The sequence below is a fragment of the Cynara cardunculus genome (assembly GCF_001531365.2).
Source record: "Cynara cardunculus var. scolymus isolate 2C chromosome LG 5, CcrdV1, whole genome shotgun sequence".
NCBI lineage: Eukaryota > Viridiplantae > Streptophyta > Magnoliopsida > Asterales > Asteraceae > Cynara > Cynara cardunculus.
This window is the reverse complement of record NC_037532.1, coordinates 27170719-27193398: the sequence shown is the minus strand read 5'-3', so window position 1 is coordinate 27193398 and position 22680 is coordinate 27170719. Positions and strand designations below refer to the sequence as shown.

Sequence of the window (22680 nt, the reverse complement as noted above, 5' to 3'; positions counted from 1 at the left end):
TGTGATATTTTCCTATATGCATATCTGCATGAAGATTTGTCTATGATGTATAGTTTTGATTGATGAACGTTGATTAGTACAAGAAATGTATTTTGAAATTTTTGGGACATGTATTCTGTATGGTAAATTCTTGTACTAAGGGAACAGACAGTGGTATATAAACATGTATTTCTTCCATATGAAGTATGTGTTACATGCAATGTGTGTTATGGAGAGTTACGAATCAAGTGTTGACTTTAGAAAAAGATTTATTCCTTATTTGACATTTTATCGAAAGATTTGTTGTTCTTTCCAGATTTGAGGGTGTTACAAGTTGGTATCAAAACATAATTTTGAGAGATTTAGGTATTGATTTTAAGATGTAAAACATTTTTCTAAGTGAATAAAATTGAAAATGTATGATTACACACTTTAGGATATGATATTTTGAGGTTGATGGATACACTAGCATCAGGAATCATGACAATAGTAACAAGGATCCTCATGTATGGTATGTTCGTATTTGCACCTGACCAATGTTAATATGAATTTGGGTACATCTAGGTTGGAGGGGGGTAAAATTAATCCTTGTTTATACATCGAGCCAAGAGCACCTTCATTCCTATATAAAATGCTTGAATTTCCGTTTTTGTGATGATCGATGGGGTAGTGATGAATCCTTAGTGATTATCCTTTGAAGAATTGATGTTTTTAGCATTGCGTAACACCTCATACCACACATTGCATGCAATACATACTTCATACACAAGAAATACATGTTTATATATCACATAGGTCCCTTAGTACAAGAATCTACCAATACAGAATACATGGTCCAAAAATTCAAAATACAATTCTTGTATTATTCCACGTTTATCTAACGAAACTATACATATCATAGACAAATCTTCATGCAAATATGTATAAAGGAAAATATTACATTTTCCTCTTTCCCTTATCGTCTGCACCTCCTGCAACACATATTTAAAATCACAAAACGAGGGTTAGACCGAAAGGTCTAGTGAGTTATCCTTTTATGATATTGCAGGGTGAGAATCATCAAAACTTTATGAAAAATAACTTTTCATATATATATATAACAAATATATAAACAAGTAAAACATATTACCAATACTTTTCCACTTTTCAAGCCAATCTCTTTGCTTTCAGATAATTCATCAAAACCCAAATAGGTTTGTACTAACCGGGTTTATCACAATGCCACTTTTAAACCTTTTCAATTAAACAAGGTTTATTCAAAGTTTCAGGCTAAACCTGTTATTTCCTTCTCAATAACATCCAGACTACGATTTCCAATAAGAACTCTGATTCTAAATCGTTAAATCACAAAGAAATAAATATTTCAAATCACAGCAATCTTAAAAGATATAGTAGTAAGAGTTACATTACACATCACCCATACAAATGTCATCCTTATATCCAAAGGTACACCTCTCCTTGATATGACACCCTTATCCCATGGTACACCTCTCCTTGATATGTCACCTTATTTTCTCATCAAAACATTCAACAAAAATAATTTCATATAAAACAGACCTCAGTCATAAATGTCCCAATGGAATATCATCAGTTCAAAATCATCTTTATAAAAAATTCCTATTCTTTTTAAAAGAATATTAAAATGATGATTTATACGAACCATATAAAAGTCAATGTATAAATTCGGTCAACATAGACTTGGCCAGACTTCATCTCCGGTCAAGCCTTGGCCGGTTTAATAAATCCGGACAACACAAACCACATGTCCGATTTATATGTCCGGACAACTCTCTTGTCCGATTTAACCAATCCGGACAACACTAATCAACTTGTCCGATTTATCAATCCGGACAACACTCTCACAAAGCTTTGTCCGATTTATGAATCCGGACAAACTTGGTATTTAACTCGATCAAGTCTTGTCCGATTTATAACTAGTCCGGACAACACATCACTCGGATTATAAACATATCGGACAACTTGATCGTATTCCTACTTCTCCGTTCAATATCCTTAATCGATTAATATATTTCAAATCCCACTAACACTTTAAATCGCATAACACTGTGTTCGATTTGAGACTACACCGGACAACACGTGTCCGATTTAACCTAAACCGGACGTCCTTTTGTTCCATTTAAGTCTAAACCGGGTAAACAAGTTTTTAAAACAAAACATTAATCAAACCAAAGAATTACTTTTCATATGTAACAAGATGATAAAACCACTCACCTTGAAAAGTACTCTTGAAGATCACTAAAAATCCAATCAATAAGCAAATCCAGACAGCCTCTCTTAGATAAATCTCAAATCTTATAATAACCAAGAGATTAAAATGGAAAGGTTGAACCCCCTTTATACCTTTCCCAAATAGGAAGCTCGGCTATTATAGCCTCCTTTATGCATACTCACACTTAAAATCATGCATACATGCATGTAAACTCATGCACACACCCACATGCATATTCACATCATATATGCATGTAAACTCATGCACACACCCACATGCATATTCACATCATATATATATATATATATATATATATACATATGCATTTGCATTTCATCAAGCATGTATGTTTATGCTAATTAAACTCATGTATATTCACACACTCGCATGATCAAATATAACAATTTATCATGCTAATATGTAATCATATGACAAATAATCACGTATTAATTACCTCAGGTGATAACCAGGATCCGGTTATCACACATTGTCACTTTGAGTGACAATTAAGTATAGTGATTACGTTAAGCCGACTATTGCAAGCCAAAAATATTGTTTAAGTTTGAACCATAGGCTTGTTGAATCATCTTTATTTGAGGAAGAAATTGTAAGGTTAATCGACTCAGTGGTGGATATCATCTCAAGATATTTGAGTTTTCCAATGTCGGTCATGTGACTAGTAGACTTGGTGAGCGTAGTTTTAAGACTTAGGGTCTCTACCAAATGCATGCATGATATTTATTTCCACAATAAATTACATTAATTATTTCATGCTTGTCAAAACTTTCATACCTATCAAGTTACTAATTTTGGAGAATGTTTGGCACACACGAGAGCATAACCCATGTTTTGAAAATTCCTAAATTGTTTTGTTACATAAGATTTGCATAAAAATTCCATTAGGAGTTTTCTTCATGCTATTTTTGCTAGTATTGTAATTTATAACATATTGTTAGGTAGTTTAAATTTGAAACTGACATGACTTGTTCCATTTCTTAGCCAAAATACATGCCTTTATTTTGTTACCAGTTTGAGAGGTAAATCGATGCATGTAAGAGTTGGTTTGAGTTTAGAAATGCATAAAGCTACTTTTGTTTATCAAAAGGTTTTTAACCTAACGGTATGTGAGTTTTTGGCCTACCAAGAGGTCAATGATTCAAATTTCACCAAAGATGAGAAGGGTATATGAGTTTATTTGTTTTATTTTATAATTATGAAAATGAAACATCATTAGAGATAAAGTAGTACCCTTTAATGCATGGGTCCACCATATGCACTTGTAAGAAGATTGATCACAGAAAAACTTGCATCTTGTGTTCTTCCGTCATTCTAATACCTAGAGACTGTATATTAATCTGGATTTAATAATTATAAGGCTTAAATATATTTCATAACATCAAGATCCAATTGCTAAACCTTATTTTCATTTACAGAATCAAGATTCTTTACTCATGTTCTTATCAGTAACACTATCCAATGGCTTCAGTAAACTGTAAGTAACAGCCATGGAAATCCATCCTCCAACCAGCACCCGGGCCGCCGAGGCCCTCACAGAAGACCCACCCACAAACGCCCCGATCCCGCCAAACAAAACTAATGCTACCGACGTCACCACTGCCACCGCAACGATTCTAGCAGTATAGTCTTTGACCGCCATAGCTGACACCAATGGAAACAAAGAACCACACAGGAACGCCAATGCAGATGCTGCTCCAGCCTTGAAAGGATTCGGCAGCCCTTCTTTCTCATCTTTTTTGGTCTTTTCTCGAGCATCCATCAGCACCACCTTCAAAACCGGAGATCTTCCAGGAGATGGGACTGCAGGAATGTATGTTTCAACGATGGTTTTATCATTCTTCGGGATTTCAAGCTTGATTTCTTGTAAATTTGAGTTTTCCTTCGATAGATATTCTTGATTCACAGCTAGCTCAATATCTCTTTGAGTTGCAACAGAAACAAATTCACCAACCGCCATGCTGCAAGCACCAGCCACGGCTCCGGCTATACCAGAAAGGATCATGAACCATTGATCTTCTTGGGCAGCACCCACACCCATCATAAGAGACGTGGTGGATAGTAATCCATCGTTAGCTCCCAAAATGGCGGCCCGAAGCCATTGGGCTCGCTGCAATTGCTCCCCTCGGCTAACTTTTTTCTTAACGACCCCTGTTACAGGTAGCGTGTGCTCACCACAATCCTGAACCATTTTAGAATGTCGAAAGATAGATTATGTACAACACTTTTGGGAGTGTGGCTTCCTTGCTTAAGCCACACTCTCATATTCAAACAATATATAAATTTCAGAATGGCTTGAAAACGACTTGAACCTTAGGCGGTATCGTACAAAATTCCAAGTTGTTGGAAGAACCAATAGAGAAAGTGTCATTTGACTTCTTGTTCAAACGTTAGTAATTGCAACGGTTACATAAAAAAAGGTCAAACCTTCGGGGCAACCGCTATATTTTCCTCACTGTTATCTTCAGGACCCCATTAGATCAGTTGAGGTGCACGCGAGCTGGTCTAGACACCCACGATTACAAAAAAAAAACAGTTACATATATACAATTTTACCATGATATACGGGTAGGTTATGGTAAAAACGGATAAGAGGGTTAAGGACAAAGGTACTTCAACTTAGAGATAACCGTTGTGGGAAAGACAAAAACGCTCATCCTTAAAAGATGCTAAACAACCGAACAAATAGAAATATACGAACGCTCATTCTTTAAGATACTAAGCAACAAACAGATAGAAATATACGAATTGTTATGAAAGCAACAACATTGAAATCCATAAGCTACGTGTCATATGAACAAATTCAAGAATTTTTCCTAGAATTGAACATAATTAAAATAAGATAAATCTTTAGTCCAGCAGATTATATGTGATGCCAAAGTATAGTTAACACCATAACCTAGGTACCTCGTGAAATCCAAGAAGAAAACGGCTAAATTTTCGGCCTCAAAGTGCCCAATTCGATCAATGCCAACATCAAGAATTATCCCGACTGATTACTTGTGGAATAACTATAAGACGTCCCAAAATTTCTACCTCAAACTGCATCTTTTCTAGTACAACATCAAGAATCAGCCCGACTGACTTCTTGCCAATAAATCGAATATTTCCACATCAAAAAACCGACCTTTTTCATTAATAAAAATCAAGAACCAAGAATCCATATCAAATAAATGTATGGCCAACAATTGAGAAACGATATGAACAATTGACCTAACGATAACCATCTCTTCTGTCTTGCTCCTCTGCCTCCTTATTCGCAACTTCAACAGATTTGAACCAAAGGAATGCCTGTTTTTCTAACTCATGTTAGTTTTTAGCTAATCTGGATCAATCCACAAATCATATTCTCATTCTAAATGAGATAGTTATGCTTAATAACTTGATAACGAGAAACTAAACAGCCATCCATCTACATTTGACACTTAAAAGAATCATATAAACTACTAAATTGACCAAAAGACAAGGTCAAAACCAGTCAGAGTGCCAAAGAATCCGGTATACGTACGTAATTCATCATCATTACAAGATTCTAGACCAGCAATACAGTTTTGAAATCCAAATTATGTCCGTTTTCTAACGATTCCAACCACAAACAGTCATGGAATCAGTGTGCCCCTATTGGGTTGATAAAATGTAAGGAATCATACGGGTTTTATCTCAAAATCAATTGGGAACAAATGGATTGACTCAAGATCATGTATTTTGACGAATCATTTGGATTTTACCCAAATTTTACACAGGAACTTTCTAGAAGTCAAACAAGCATCAAGAAGATATTAAATAAGTATGGACGAGCACAAACTTACAGCAGTTGGAAGACCAGTAAATGCAAAGAATCCAAGAACTGGTGCATAAAATATGCTATCCGAATTCAACACTCCGAAAACTGGCTTTTGATTCACATACTCAAAAACGGATCCAATCTAGAACACCAGAGAAAAACCCCAATTCAATTCTTATTGATTCAATCACAACGAACTAAATAATTGAGATTCAAAAAACCCAACAGAGAGAAGAAGCTTACAGCAGCAATGGCGGTGATAGCAGAAGCAAGCAAGTAGACAAAAAATGGGAGCTCCGAATTAGATGAAGATGATGCTTGCTGGGTTTCATTACGGGCCCATGGAGGAGGTTCTTCGGAGTCGGGTTTGGCCCATGAAGGAGTCGATTGTTCTTCTTCTCCTTTAACAGCAAATACAGTTAACCTGCTATTATTCATCTTGGGATGGTTTCTAAGGGTGAAAATTGAGTAAGTTTTTAGGGATTTTGGGAACCCGGATAAGGTAACAAGAGATGGGTTCCATGGAAGATTTTGGTTTAAAGATCTGCCATGAATGGGTGGGTGTGAATTGCAGATAGATAATGTTTGCATAGGCATGTCTGTTATCACCTGCAAACGAAATTCAGCAAAAATTATGAGTTAACAGATCTTTCATTGATTAAAATCACTGATTTGCTGTGTTTTTGGTAGATGGCACTTCGAATTCGTTGGTCCACAGGATTTCCCCTTAAAAGATCTTGTTTTTCTGCTTCTCATTTTTCCCTCACCATGTCCTTGTGACTAACATGGCCAAAAACCGGTTCGAGGCCGGGTCGGGCGGGCCCAAATTGATCCCGGGTCGAAACTCGAAACAGTGACAATTCGGACCGGTCTTGACGTAACCGGTGTGACATACCTCAAACTTCATATTTGCATATAACATATATTTCATATTTAAAAAAATACAGACTGCACCACATTGGTCCCTCTGGTGCAGAGTTTCTTTATGTACATAATTTACAACTGAAAAATTTCAAAAGAAAACTCTGAACTATCACATGTATGAGTACATGAATCTTCAAAATAAACAGATTGATCTTCAAACACAGCAGATTAGCATATCTATACTACCTTATTAAGCAGATTCACTCAAAGTCTTAAAGTCTTAAATTTATAAATACCCAAAATACCCTTTACCTTTACTTTACTTTACTTTTACTTTTCATCAAACATCTGATGATCCCCAAACTGTCGCTTCGATTTACCGGCACCCCTCTCCAAGATGACGTTTTAGAAAATGTCCCTCCCAAGACGACGATTCATCTATACAACCTCTCCCGAGATGACGATTCCTTTAAAAAGGAGTTTCTGTAGGTTTCCATCGTTCACCGTTCTGTTTTATTCTCCATTGTTTTATACAGGTTTCCATCACCCTCACTTTGTTTTCTACAGGTTTCCATCACCCTCGCTCTGTTTTATTCTCCATCGTTCAGTCCTCCATCATTCAGGTAACTTGAAAGCATTTCAGGTAACATCGCTCTCCATCATCGCTTTCATTTATTTGGTGTTTTGGGTTTGTTTATTTTAGGGTTTAGGGTTTTGCTGATTTGGGTTTGCTTGATTTGGGTTTGTTTATTTTAGGATTGTTTGCACTGTTATTTCCATCGCTTTCCATTGTTCACCGCTTTCCATCGTTCAGTCATCCATCTCTCTGTTTTACCCTCGCTCTCCATCACCGCATCGTTCAACTTGAAAGCATTTCAGGTAACATCGCTTTCCATCATCGCTTTCATTTATTTGATGTTTTGGGTTCGTTCAACTTGGGTTTGCTGTTTAGGTTTGTTTGCTGGTTAAAGACTTATTTAAATGACAAACCTTTTCTTGATTGTGCTGAAAACATAAAAACCAGTGATTGTTTCACTTGCTCTACATCAAAACGTTGTTGCTAAAACATCACCGTGCATCTAACTTTGACATTGATCAAGTCACTGGAAATTTGGAATTCTCGTCAAGTTTCTCTGTAGGGATGCACATTAGAAGTCATGCAATCTCCCTTTTTCTCTTTTATTCTTTTTGAATATTTGGGTTTGTTTATTTGGGTTTGTTTATTTTAGGATTGTTTACACTGTTATTCAGTGAACAAAATGTTAAATGTATCTAGCTCATATCCTGATCCTTGGCTATACATATTTGTGCTTTTAAGTAGTGGCTGCTGCATTACATCTTTGTCACACATAAAGTAGCACATATGACAAGGCATACATGCATATTGCACTATCAACTTGGGCATAATTGGTGCACTGGAACTCTTCCATATAAGGGAATTTTTTTGTAGTTTTAACATACTTTGGTTAGCTTACTGCATTGGTTTAATATCTTCTTCGTGATATAGTAAAAACTACCAATCTGCTTTCTTAACCAAAAGAATTGTTATTCAGTGAACAAAATGTTAAATGTATCTAGCTCATATCCTGATCCTTCGCTATACATATTTGTGCTTTTAAGTAGTGGCTGTTGCATTACATCTTTGTCATTATCGTTCTTTCATTTATTTGAAAATGGGTTTTAGTGTTGATGATTTTGTTGGCCACTATAGCCCTATGTATGAAAGGATCAACCAACTTCTGTGTGTTGTTTTGATTTAGACCTACAAACATCCATGGTTGGGTGTTCATGGTAAATATTACTCAATATTTATGTGTAGGTAAAGAATTTGGTTGTTCGGATGTCTTGCAAAACTGTTATGATCAGGGATGTGTGGTTTAATTCCATTAGTTGCAGATATGAGAAATCTAGCATAAGATATTTAGCACATATGACAAGGCATACATGCATATTGCACTATCAACTTGGGCATAATTGGTGCACTGGAACTCTTCCATATAAGGGAATTTTTTGTAGTTTTAACATACTTTGGTTAGCTTAGTGCATTGGTTTAATATCTTCTTCGTGATACAGTAAAAACTACCAATCTACTTTTTTAACCAAAAGAACTTGGCGAAGGACATCATTCATTATCATGTTTGGATTATTTTGTACTTCAATTGGCCATGCATTTTTTTGTTGTCTGTTTAATTCAAAGTTTGTCAACCTAGGAGTTATGTAGAATGTTAAAAGATACATTTAATTACATCTCTATGTGTGTGTACATATCGTATTGTTCGGATTATTTTGTATTTCAATTAGCCATGCATTTTTCTTGCTGTCTGTTTTATTGAAAGTTTGTCAACCTAGGAGTTATGTAGAATGTTAAAGATACATTTAATTACATCTCTATGTGTGTGTACATATCGTATTGGTTGAGGCATGCAATTCTGCTCTGTTTTTATTTTCTGCATTCTTATAACTTTGTCTTCCATCTTTATCCCTTTATGTACTATGAATATTGTACTTATAAGTTCAAGCTTTACCTCAAGAAGTTTTAAGCACAATCTTCACTCTAATTATTGGTTAATATAAAATATGAAATACACATAGTACTTTCAGGGACCTTCTAGCCAATGGGTTTATGTAATGAAGATAAAAAGAGCTATTCATGAGGGGGTCATTAATAAAGTAAACCAACAACTTTATCATTCACAATGAAAAAATGATACCACTAATTTGGGTACATTAGAAGTCATGCAATCTCCTTTTTTCTATGTTTATGCTTTTTAGATACTAAATATACCTCAAGTATAGTTCTATATGATTCAAATTCGATACTATGCAGAGGTTAGCTTAGGAAGGGGTAGAAAAACTGTAACAATGCGAGATTATTATTGTTACAAGTTCCAAATTCGGTCGAGTAATAACGTCATTCTATTAGGCGGAAGATTATTTCAACAGTTCGTGGTTGATATGTACATCAAGATAGAGACTACACGTTTGTCTTTTATTGAAAGGAATCAAACGAAGATAAGATCAGACTTATACCAAGGTGTTGTGGATTGCGTCAATGCCGGTGAGGTTCAACCAAGTAGAATTGGACAACGGGTTGTGCTTCCTGCAAGTTTTATTGGAGGTCCACGTGATATGCGAAGAAGATTTATGGATGCTATGACTTTAGTTCAAGATGACGGGAAGCCCGATATATTCCTTACCATGACGTGTAATCCGAAGTGGCCTGAAATCCTTAAAGAGTTATTGCCTGGTCAAACCGCGCAAGATAGGCCGGACTTTGTTGCAAGAGTTTTTCATGCCAAATTAGAGGATCTTAAAAATCAACTCTTCAAGAAGCACATYCTYRGCGAGGTTGGGGCATATGTTTATGTCATCGAGTTTCAAAAACGTGGTTTGCCACATGCACATATCCTCATGATAATGAAACCGGAACACAAGATTACAAACCCAGACCATTACGACAAGATAGTTTGTGCTAAAATCCCGGACCCGACAAAGTATCCTGAAATGCACGAGCTGGTGATAAAGCACATGATGCATGGTCCTTGCGGCCATTTACGACCGTCTAGCCCTTGTATGGAAGGTGAGCCGAGAAAATATCGTTTTAGATATCCTCAACAATTCAACGACAAGACGGTGCAGACAGATAACTCATATCCGATGTATCGGAGGAGAAACAATGGAATAAAGGTGAACGTCCGGGGCAATATCCTTGATGATAGATAGGTGGTCCCATATAATCCAAAGTTGCTAATGATGTTCAACTGTCACATCAATGTTCAGGTTTGCTCAAGTATAATATCTGTGAAGTATGTGTTCAAATATGTTTACAAGGGTYATGACAAACAGGTTATTCATGTCGATCCTGATACAGAAGAGGTCATTGTCAACGAGATAAAGAGATTTCAAGATGCACGATATGTTTCGCCACCTGAGGCAATTTGGAGGATTTTTAGCTTTCCACTTTCTCAAATCCACCCTTGTGTGATGGATTTGCAGGTCCATCTTCCGAATAAGCAGCTGGTTAGGTTCAGAGATAATGATATAATGACAGATATCGTTGATAGAGACAAGAGCTCAATGTTGACCGCATTTTTTGAGAGGAATAAAACATATATGAGTGCGAGACAATATTTATACAAAGATTTTCCGAAACATTACACATGGAATGCCAGTTCACGTAAATGGAATCCTCGAAAACAAGGATCAATGAGAGGACGACTGGTTCATGCTAATCCTGCCGAAGGAGAACGATTTTATCTACGCCTACTTCTGTCTCATATTAGTGGGCCCACGTGCTTTGAAGATATTTACACGGTTAATGGCATAATACATCCAACATTTCGCAAAGCAACACTTGAGAGAGGTTTAATAGAGACCGATGATAATTTATCGCATTGTCTTGCCAATGCCTCCTTATTTTAGTTTCCCAATGCTCTTAGACGATTATACGCAACGATCTTGATTTATTGTGAGCCGGGAGATGTTCGCAAGTTATGGGATGAACATTATGATTCACTCTCTGAAGATTATAGACGAGACTACGAAAATGTTGAGGGAGTCCGAAATATGGTTCTTACAGACATCGCCTTCTTTTTACAATCTATGGGTAAAAACCTCGATGATTTTGATCTTCCAAGTTTAAATGCAGCTGTCAATTTAGAATCACGAGGATTTCGTGAGGTACAAGAGGAGTACTCCATAATTGTGCAAGACGAAGACTTAAATGCTCGAAACTCTCTAAATTCCGACCAGAAACATGCATTTGATGAGATCATGAGGCATGTAGATAATGATTGTCCAACTGTGTTTTTTGTAGATGGACCGGGTGGAACTGGAAAAACATTTTTGTATAGAGCTTTGCTAGCTAATGTTCGTTCACGTGGACTTATTGCTCTTGCAACCACTTCATCCGGTGCTGCCGCTAACAACATGCCAGGGGGGAGAACAGCTCACTCTCGATTCAAGATTCCCCTTACTCTTAGTAATAATTCGGTGTGCAATATAAAAAAACAAAGCGGAACTGCTCAACTACTTCGAGTCGCAAAAATAATCATATGGGATGAAGCATCAATGGCAAAGAGGCAGGCAGTAGAGGCACTCGATAGAACAATGCAAGACATCACTGGGGTGAGACTTCCATTTGGTGGGAAAATAATGATTATGGGAGGTGATTTTAGACAGGTGTTGCCAGTAATGAGACATGGCACTCGAGCACATATCGTAGACTCAAGCTTACGGATGTCACCTATTTCGTCTTCGATTAAAAAGTTGCGGTTAACGATCAATATGAGAGCACTTACTGATCCATGGTTTTCGGATTTTCTGTTACGTGTCGGCGATAGAGATGAAGAATCAGTAGATGGAAACTTTATTCGCATACCTGATGACATGGCCATTCCTTACACAAATAAAAATGAATCGAATGATGCTTTGATTGATGCAATCTTTCCTTCTCTTCAAACCTACGAGACTGCTTCAGATTATATCATTTCGAGGGTGATACTAACAACAAAAAATGAGCATGTCGACGAGATTAATGATTAGTTGATTGAAAGATTCTGTGGAGAGGAAAAAATTTACTACAGTTTTGATGAAGCAGAAGATGACAAGAATAACTTATATCCGATGGAGTTCTTAAACTCACTGACTGTTAGCGGTTTGCCCCCTCATTACCTCCGCCATAAATTGGATGTCCGATAATACTATTGCAGAATATCGACCCCTCAAATGGATTGTGTAAAGGCACGAGGTTGATATGTAGAGATTTTCAGCAGAATGTTATCGATGCAGAAATAGCTGTTGGTCAGCATGCTGGTAAGAGGGTATTTTTACCAAGAATTCCTCTATGTTCGTCTAAAGATGATATGTTTCCCTTTAAATTAAAGAGAAAACAATTTCTCGTTCGACTTTGTTTTGCCATGACAATCAATAAAGCTCAAGGACAAACAATTCCGGTGGTAGGTGTTTATCTACCAGAATCGGTATTCTCGCACAACCAACTTTACGTGGCATTGTCCAGAGGGATATCACGTGGTAATACGAAGGTATTAGTGAAACCTACCAAAAAGTTCAACTAGGAAGGAGTCTACACATCAAATGTGGTGTATCAAGAAGTTTTGAATGATGATTGTGTATGATAAAAACATGATTCTAATTTCTATTTTGTTTAAACATAAATTTTAGACTTTCTGAATGAGAAATTGCATTAATTTTTCATTTTCGGATTTTGATACAGATCTGAACCACCAACTATTTCAAAAAAATGATATTTAAAAATTGAATATATATCCTGATAGAACATTTACATCCTGTTGCATTGCGCGGGAAGTTGAATATATATCTTGATAGAACCTTTTACATCTTTTCAAATATATATCCTGATAAAACCAAATACAAATTTTGTCCGTAGTCGATATGCCCATTTACATCTTTTCAAAATTTCACATCCCGCCGCATTGCGCGGGTATACAACTAGTAAGGAAAATAATCAGATTTTTCTCTTCCCCTTAACATCCCGAGACCCTGCTCGTCCTGCAATGCATATTTAAGAAAAAACACAAAATGAGGGTTAGACCGGAAGGTCTAATGAGATAACCTTTTTTTTGCAATTACAGAGTGAAGATCACCAAACTTTATTTAAAATCAACTTTTCATATAATCAAAATCATGATCTCTGAAATGTATATCGTATATAAATACAGAGATGTAAAACTCTTCTGGTTCAACTAGTCAGAACTCCCCGAAATTTTAAAGACCAGCGCCCTTCTGGTTTTAAGACCAGAGCTTCTTTGTCTCCAAGAGACATAGTTCTTTTATTAAACATCTCCTCTAGTTGCCCAGAGCCTCTACTCCAATCAACCAGAGCTTCTTTACTTAAACTCTCAGAATGATAAGAATTTTATTCAACCGGAACATAAATTTTAAGAAAAAGAATTATTAAAAATATAACCAGGGCTCTTCTGGTTCTCTGTTTTTGTTTGTAAAGAGATATTTAAAAGATTAAGACTTGAAAGAAATTAAAATAAGATAAACAAAGCTTAGACATAGAGTTTTATACTTAAAGATTTAAAATTTACAACTTTCATGACACAGAGCCTCTGTAAGTACATTGTTAATCCTCTCTCTCAGTGATTTGATGATAATCCCTCATTTTACCTTATACGAAGTATTTTATGTTTCTGTCTTTCAGTTCCAGCGATCATCATTGAGTCTGTTCAGTGATGATTGAGAACATGTAATGTAAATTCATCAGCGACAGCGATACTTCAAGAAGACAAAACTCACACCAAAGAACCTTCAGCGAAAGTCGAAGACTGAAATTGAAGATTAGAGACTGGCGAGTACGTGATCTGAAGCGGTATTCAATGATTACAACCTGGTCTACATATGTGTGAAGATTGTCCAAGCTTCAGCGAATGCTAAGCTTCAGCAAATGCTGAAGAGACTTTCAGGTTATTCCAACATTCAACGATCAAAAGAAGCTTATTGAGCACGATTGCTTTTGTCTTGTTCTCATACACACAAAGGACAAACCCATACCCTTTCTAAAGTATAGTATGGTATGGAGCCGATTCGTTGAATATACTACCCACCAACTTTATGAAAGGATGTCTGCTCATGAATAGGCTTTTGTACTATTCACTGTCGCAAMGGACAAGTCTTTCTCTAAAGGCTTGATACGTGTTCAAACCCTACTACGTTGCATTATATGTGCATTTAATGCAATGGGTATAAATAGATATGTTCTATCTTCATGCAGAGATACTTTAATACTTACTCTTAAAACCTAACTTATGTTTACAAGTAAAAGAACAAACATCTAAGAACACTATACGCTTATCTTTAAAAGCAAGTTAGAATCCCCTTATTGTATTCTAAATAGTTCTTACCCAGAAAGAACTTATTTTCTTCTAATTCTTTTACAACAAATCTTTTCTCTATTTGCTAAGAACTAGTGTGTAACTTAGATTGTTTCGATAGGTTATTTTTACATTATCTTTCTACAAACAACCTTGTAAAATTTGTATTGATCTTTCTTTATCAATATATATATATATATATTTTAAATTTGAAAAGTTTACTGTGTTTGTATTCATCTCCCCCCCCCCCTTCTACAAACTGTTATACACATCTTGTAGACCCTAATCTGACCAACATACATACAGAGCCTCTGAGTCCTATATATCTTGAAAACACTTTGAAAGACTAATCGCATGACCAACTCCTTGATACAGAGCTTCTATATAGAACGTACAGAGCCTCTAAATCATAATATTCCTGAAAACATTTGAAAAGAGTTCCTGTATAACCAAGTCCCCTTTAGTTTATTTTATAGACCTACCAGAGCTTCTGTGGTTTTGAGTACATACTTTGAAAATACTCAAATGACCAGAAGCTCTCTGGTCTAGGCTGCAGACCAACCAAAGCTCTTTTGATTCCGATCAAATACTTATTTTCTCACAATCAACTATAAAACTGAAAACTCTGATTTCATAAAAACCATTTGAAATCAAAGGCAATTGATGCCTCTGGCTAAGAGTCGATTTCCCCCTTCTCAATAACATCCAAGTTATTATTTCAGTAAGAGTTATATCTCTAAGTTCCCAAATCACAAAGAAATGTTAACCTATAGCTATTATCTCTTACTAATATAATAACCAGAGTTATCCAACTGCCACTCTTTTCCTATGGTATGCTACCCTTATCTCCTCCTCAAATCTACAGAGATGAAGAGTTTCGTACTAGAACAAACCGAAGTCACAACTGCCCCATAGAAACATCATTTCCAAACAGAACAGACTGAAGTCACAACCGTCCTGAAGGAACATCATCTGTAGTTTTAGCCAATAATGGCCTAAAATGAGTTTCATACCAGAACAGACCGAAGTCACAATCGTCCAGTAGAAACATTCACAAAATAGTTTCGCACTGGAACAAACCAAAGTCAAAATCATCCCATAGAAACTCTGTCTCAACAGAACAGACCGAATTCACAATCGTCCTGAAGAAACCTTTGAAAACTTCTTACTTTCAAAATAGACCTTATGTCACAACCGTTTTGAAATAAGATTTAAACAGTATATTTTCCAGATTTACAACCTTATTTGAAAGATACAAAAACACTCTTTTAATCTCAAAAGGTTTAAACATACTTCTATCGGATAATACTATCCGGAAACCACTTTTATCAAATAAATTTTCATCGAACAACACTGTCCGATTACAAGTTCTTCTTAACCTTTAAATTTCTAGAAAATAAACTCATATTAACTACACAAATTATCAAGAGTTCCACAAAAATCTAAACCCTTAACAAGTTCAAAGGCTGGATATTTGAAACAAAAACTCATCTTTAAAATACAACAGAAACAGCAACAGGAACTGCCCAAAATTCTAGTTTCTGAATTTTTAGAAGAAAGACAATTTTTCTCTCACACTATTTTCTTTCCAAACTTTGAAGATAACCTTCTTCCAAAAGCAAACTCTCCTTTTATATTGCCTTTAAGAGGCGGTTTAGAAGGGATAATAAAATTCAAAGAGGTAGTGTGGAAGAAATATATTTTAAACTCTTTTCCATAAATATCTTGTGCATACACAGACACACACCTCTCAAATTGGCATAATGTAATTTATGCACACATATACGTCATCACAAAACCATGTATGTTAATCATGCATACATAGATGCATATTCCGAAACTTCTTGCATACACATTTTCTCATACATAATTATGCATATATTCATATAATCAAATAATAATCATGTAATGATTATCTCAAGTGATTAATTAGAAACCCGGTTATCACAACCGGTCTCAATCCCAGTCAAAAAGGGAAGGCCCAATTAAGGTGTATGAGACCCGGTCCTGGGTCGGTCCAAATCAGTCCCAATTATATTTTTATTTATTTTTTTAAAGTTGATTTTTAACATATAACAAATATTTTTTTGAAGAATTTGAACAATCGAAAGCACTAAAAAATACGTTTTTATTATAATTTGGTCAATCAAAAACACTAAAAAAAATATGTTTTTGTTATAAAGAATTTGGTCGATCAACTTTAAAATACATTTAAAATTATATTTTAAATAAAAAACCGAGTCGAGTGCTTAACCGGTCCCGGGCCGGGCCTTGTTTTTGGTGAAATATAGTAACCGGTCCCAAACCGGTCTCAATCGGTGTCGAGTCGGGCCAGTCCCAAGTCGTTCCCGGTCTCGGTCCTCTGCCGGACCAGGCCCGTTTGGCCATCTCTACCGATGACTGCAGTAAAACGGTTTAAACATTTTCTTAAACCATAAAATATGATCTTCTTTGAGTTTGTGCGTTTAGACAAATTCGTTGTAAGGTAAACAATAAGGTTAGATTATTTTTGAGGTATTTTTGGTATTAATTTATTTGAGATGGCTTAAAGGGATAAGTAAGAATCTTGGTTTATTTTATGTAGCCATGTTGGCTTAATAGTTTAATGATTACGTCATAAAGAATGAACAAATAACTTGTTCATACCATTAAACTGTAAGTAAATAACCCCTACAATCAGTTGCGGATCCATGATTTTTGCCTAGTGGGGGAACCTTTAAGGTAGACTAAAGGTTTGCAAAGTCGGCTGATTAGGTTTTAACATAATATCCCGTTTTGAGGGATTTTTAAAGTTTTTTAGTTGATTTCGAAGGATTTTTTAGTTTTTTTTTTCTGAGACTTTTTTGGTTTTTGATTAATTTCAAGGTATTTTTTTACTGGTGGGGGTACACATAGGAAATTACCAGGGAGAATTATAGTAGAAAGTTATTTTTATGTATGTAAAAGAGGAAAAACAAACATATTTAAAGCAACAAAAGGGGGAAGGAGTGCATACCTCTAAAGAATCCATATACTTTGGTCTCAAAACGTGGATCGAATGCCAAATTATATATTATATATTAGAGATGGTTAAATTGGAACGAGTTATGATCGCTTATAAGTTTTATGGGATTTCAAGGTCCAGATCAGCTCGGGACCACTTATTAGGGGTGTGTAGAAAAATGTCAACTAATTCAATTAGAATCGATAGATCCAATTAGAACCGACTTATCATAATTGGATATTTCCGATTGTAATTGGATCGGATCGATTGAAAATTTCAACATCCAATTTAAATCAATAAGTTCTTGGATGGCAGTTCAGAAACGACCGAACCGACAAACATCAAATTAATCATCCAGTTATTCCTTCAACCATTATACAACTATCGTGCTATTCATTTGTTTTTAATTTGCTTAAATCGGAATTTGTTTTGTGTTCTGAATTTTTAGCTTGTGTTGGTTTTAACACAAATTATAAGTGATTAATTAATTTGTTTTATTGTTAGAAAATTTGATTGAATTAACACGTTGGATGGATCCAATTCGATATTGATCATCCAGTGGATGTCGAACGGATCCAATCCTATTAATATTGGTTGGATCCAATCTGATCCAATAAAACTATCCAATGGATGGAACCGATCCAATCATCTATTGTTAATCGGATTGGATCGGTTGACTAATGTTAATCAGATTGGATCCATTGGCAAAATCCAACATCCAATAGATGATTGGATCGATTCGGTTCCCTCACATCCATTAGATGTCAAGCGATAAACATGTCTACCATTTATCTATATGACCCATTTTCAATTGTTTTAAGTTTTTATTTATTACAATTACAAGTTTTTCAAGTAATCCATTATTTAAAGTCTATAATTAAAACATTAATAACATTTTTACGTACACAAATTTTAAAGTACATTATTTCAAAAAAACCATGATGGGCCCGGACCCAGTTACCGGATTTTGGGTCAGTATCATCCGGCCCGATTTTCAAGCGACCAATTTGAAACCCTAAACCCTACTATTTTTATTTTGCCATCTCAAATATTGTAAGAGCATAAGACTAGGTTTAGCTATAGTCTCTAGATATGGGCGTGGTCTAAGGCTTGGGCTTGGGCTTGGGGTTGGTATGTTGAATATTAATACTTCAATTTGAATCGTATTTTATTTTAGGGTAGAGACTCGAGCATCATATTTTCGAATCGAACTGAAACTGGACCAAAACCGGACCGTACGCATGTAATCGGTTCGGTTATATCAGTTCCAATTTTACATCAAATTCGGGATTCAGTTTTTTGGTTATCGGTTATCAGTTCCAAGATTTTTGCGAATACAATCGAACCGAATGAGAATTTAAAGGGACACATGACTATTGAAATTTCATCTCTATTTACTCCTAAACTATTCATATCTTCTCTATAACTATTCTTATCTTCTCTAATTTGATCAAATATTTTGGCCCTATTATTTTGATCAAAAAATTCGAGCACCTCAAAAAACGGCTCAATCACCATCAAAAAAGTCGGCAAAATGGAAAAGGGAAAGAGAAAAAATGGAAAAGGAAAAGGGAAAAAGAATACTGAAGATTAAGGGGCCGTTTACTAAACACTTACTTGGTAAGTGTTTAACGCATGAATTTCCTCATTGGATGAACATGAAAAGGGCCAAGAATTTTACCTGGTAAGAGCGATGAGAAAGATGAAGAGTCTTACACGGTAAGTGAGGATGACGACTCTTATCCATGTAAGCACTTACCCAGTAAATTGTTGTATTCAATATGTTTTGATATACTAAAATCTTACGCATCAAAATAAATTATAGTGTTGACTCATATTGGTAAGCGCTTACCGCATAAACGGCCCCTAAGTACTTCTGTTTGTTGAACTTTTATGCTTGGTTTTTGTACACATTTGACAGATTTTCAAACATTATGTACTTTTGTTTGTTGAACTTTTGCAATTGGTTTTGATATACATTTGAAACATTATGAACTTTTGATTGTTTCTTAACCCCACTTTCATATTTCAGTCCTAATTGGTCCTAGTACCAATTTTCCTGTCTTGAAACCTATATCAAACCGGTACCCAACTTGTAAATACGGTTCCGTTTTTGGTCCTAATTTTGAGTCCCATAAAAAATGGGTACCGTTATCATCCCTATTTTATTTATTCACTTTTATCAAATATCATCTAGGGGTTCATTCAATGTTAATGAGAAGTTGAGAACCAGAATAAAAAATTACAAATTTATGAGAACTAATTTTAATGTATTTTTTATATGATTTTTTTCTATCAAAGTTTTACGTGTATTTGTTTTATAAAACTTTTTAATGTTTCATAGTGAAAACAAAAAGGGTTCACATTTATTTTTTTTACAATATGAATATAAAGCCATATGAAAGAATATTTTAAATCATATTATTTCATGAAGAAAATCATGTAAATAAATATTTTTAAATTAGTTCTCACATATTTGTAAATTTTTTTTGTTTTCATTTAATTATTTCCCATCTGATATGCTTAGAATCAACTATAACTTAACTATATCATAACATATAGGGCCTAGTCAGATGAGAATTGTTTAGTTTGTGGTAGCCATGAGATCCAATATTAACCAATCATTTTATTATATTAATTATTTTTATTTAATTAAGTTAAGGGTATATTAGTAATTTACTTAATTTAAATTAAATAAATAATTTGTGTCTGTTTCAATCATTGATTTCAATCCAGGGTTACGGTTTCCTATTTCATTTCAACTAATTGATTTTTCAAAATTAACGATTATTATATTAGTTTGGATGAAGATTTTGTATGCGGTTATCGGTATAATCATCAAGATAGGTGTTCGAGGATAAGGAAGCCCTGTTTTCTATAAATGTGATACATACATAATGAACAGAAGAATCAGGCTTCTGTATCGATGCCTATTAGTTCCAATGAAGGTTTACAAACTGATATGGATATTCAAATATGGGAGAATACAGATGATTTTGATATTGGATTTTCAACATACAATATGGTGGAACGCTTAGGTAATCAAGATAATTTGGGTTGTTAGAGGATGTTGTATCTTATGGTATGAGTGAGGCAACATGTTATGTACCAAATAATGATATGCAGAATGATGAAGGTAGAGGTACATATTTCATGCTTTTAGTAAATAAGTTCTATATATATTTATGATCTGTGTTATAAGGATTTGTCTAACATTTTGTTACATATTAATATAGTTTATGGATAAGAATAACAAATTAAGTAATGTTTTTAATTAGATTGCCATGTGGTAATCTGTGGTACATCAATACATCTTTGTGGTTCATCAATACATTGTAACTGTGGGTTTTGAAATAATTTTATGTAGAGTAGTTTAATGTTTCTTTTAAAGAGGATTTTTGTTGGGTTGCATTGTTGTAATCTATGGTACCTAAATTCATTGTAAGTAGGTGTTTGCAAATAATTATATGTAGAGGTTAATGTTTCTTTTTGATAGCTTTTCCGATGGATTTTGTTATGCTAACCTGTGGTACCGTAATGCATTGTAACCTTGGATGTTTAAATCCATGTTTGTAGGCAATGATCAATCATATTCTCATTCCTTCATAATTTTGCCAGGTGGAACTAGGTGGTGGACTACCACGGTTGATGAATCGGTGAAACCCGCTATTGGTGATGTATATTCTTCTTTAGATGTAGGAGAATCTGTATACCAGAAATATGTTGAGATGGCAGAATTTGAGGTACAACATTCATCTTAAAAGATAAAGAACGATGGGTTAATCCAAAATAAATATTTTGTATGTAGCAAGTTTTGATTACCATTGAAGAAGTTGTTCGATTCGTTCAATCACTGTAAACATCAAAGATAGGTACGTAACTCGAATACTAAGAGGACTGGGTGTACAACATTTGTTAAATTTCGATTGATGAAAGGAACAACAATATATGAGTGTGACAGTTTTGAAGAGAAAAATTCGTTACGAAAATCCCGCCCAAATGAAATTTTTAGATCATCGTTTCGTTCATGATGTTGGTACTTCAGATATGGGTACCACACGGATGCACAAGTTCCATACATCACTAGGGGACATGAATATGGTGTTTCAACAGTTGTTGATTATCATAACTATAAGAGAGACTATGATGATTTTGTAGGTCGTGGTGATATAAAGGTGTTGGTTGATTTGAAGTCCAAGATGGCAAATCCTAATTGTTTTTTCCGAGTACAATTGTATTGTTAGTGAGTTACATACTATTTTTTTGGGCTGGCGAGGTAGCTCGATTCAATATTCTAAATTTGGAGATGTAATTTCGTTTGACTCTACATTCCATACAAACATGTGGGTATATGTTTTTATATATGTTATTGACCGTCCTTGTATTTGTTAGTGTTTTATATGTTTATTGTTATAAACACTTCATGGTGTTTGTCCCACTTACAGCGGTCACCAACCATAACTGTAATGTCGTTGTTGGATCGGCATTGGGTGGCCATGAAGATGTTACAAATTACAAGTGGTTGCTACAGATTCGAAAATCCCAATCATGGTACTTACTGACCAATATGTTGCGATGATGCAAGCTATTGCAATCGTGTCCCCGATACAAGACATAGGCTGTGTATATGGCACATTATGACTAAAGTGCCCAATAAGGTTAGACAGATTATACACTTGTTCTATTTTATGGATTGTTTTATTTGTTTACGTATTTTATTTTGGTTGCAGTTCAGTTAAGAGCTTCTTAATAACACCAAGCTTAAGAAATAATTTTTCAAGTTGGTATGGAACATTCACGTAACCACAAATGAATATGAGAATAGATGGAGGATTCTTAGTGAGGAGTTCTCTCTTAAAGAACATCGTTGGTTAAAAGATATGTTTATTACAAGATGAAAGTGGATCCCCACATATTTCAAAGAACTTCCAGTGTGTTGTCTCATGAAGACAACGTATAGGTCGAA

General features: G+C 35.0%; 3 protein-coding genes across 4 annotated transcripts; 1 reads left to right on the top strand and 2 right to left on the bottom strand.

The window, feature by feature from the left end:
* Nucleotides 1–3616: 3616 nt before the first annotated feature.
* Nucleotides 3617–4858, bottom strand: LOC112513598 (vacuolar iron transporter homolog 2-like). 2 transcript variants are annotated; one of them, XM_025119907.1, is made up of 2 exons: nucleotides 4537–4858; nucleotides 3617–4406 (listed from the first exon to the last, which is right to left on the bottom strand). In XM_025119907.1, the coding sequence occupies exon 2, from the start codon at nucleotides 4266–4268 to the stop codon at nucleotides 3645–3647; it is 624 nt and encodes a 207-aa protein (XP_024975675.1). In that variant the 5' UTR covers nucleotides 4269–4406; nucleotides 4537–4858; the 3' UTR covers nucleotides 3617–3644. The 2 variants fall into 2 exon arrangements, with proteins under 2 accessions (XP_024975675.1, XP_024975674.1); XM_025119906.1 differs by having other exon boundaries at nucleotides 3617–4858.
* Nucleotides 4859–5330: 472 nt separating this feature from the next.
* LOC112513599 lies at nucleotides 5331–6754 on the bottom strand. Its single transcript, XM_025119908.1, has 3 exons — nucleotides 6252–6754; nucleotides 6034–6150; nucleotides 5331–5515 (listed from the first exon to the last, which is right to left on the bottom strand). The coding sequence occupies exons 1-3, from the start codon at nucleotides 6603–6605 to the stop codon at nucleotides 5438–5440; spliced, it is 549 nt and encodes a 182-aa protein (XP_024975676.1). The 5' UTR covers nucleotides 6606–6754; the 3' UTR covers nucleotides 5331–5437.
* Nucleotides 6755–9734: 2980 nt separating this feature from the next.
* Nucleotides 9735–22276, top strand: LOC112512938. Its single transcript, XM_025119064.1, has 7 exons — nucleotides 9735–10559; nucleotides 10653–11186; nucleotides 11295–12368; nucleotides 12584–12694; nucleotides 20620–20752; nucleotides 21291–21457; nucleotides 22160–22276. The coding sequence occupies exons 1-7, from the start codon at nucleotides 9735–9737 to the stop codon at nucleotides 22274–22276; spliced, it is 2961 nt and encodes a 986-aa protein (XP_024974832.1).
* The last annotated feature ends 404 nt before the right edge of the window (nucleotides 22277–22680 follow it).

Excerpts from the sequence above, each read along its gene's own strand:
- LOC112513598 (XM_025119906.1), bottom strand. The coding sequence starts at position 4,415 with ATGGTTCAGGATTGTGGTGAGCACACGCTACCTGTAACAGGGGTCGTT.
- LOC112513599 (XM_025119908.1), bottom strand. The coding sequence starts at position 6,605 with ATGCCTATGCAAACATTATCTATCTGCAATTCACACCCACCCATTCAT. Across the intron at positions 6,151-6,251 it reads CTATCACCGCCATTGCTGCT|ATTGGATCCGTTTTTGAGTA; the intron begins GTAAGCTTCTTC and ends CTGGTGTTCTAG. Across the intron at positions 5,516-6,033 it reads TTACTGGTCTTCCAACTGCT|GCATTCCTTTGGTTCAAATC; the intron begins GTAAGTTTGTGC and ends TTAGAAAAACAG.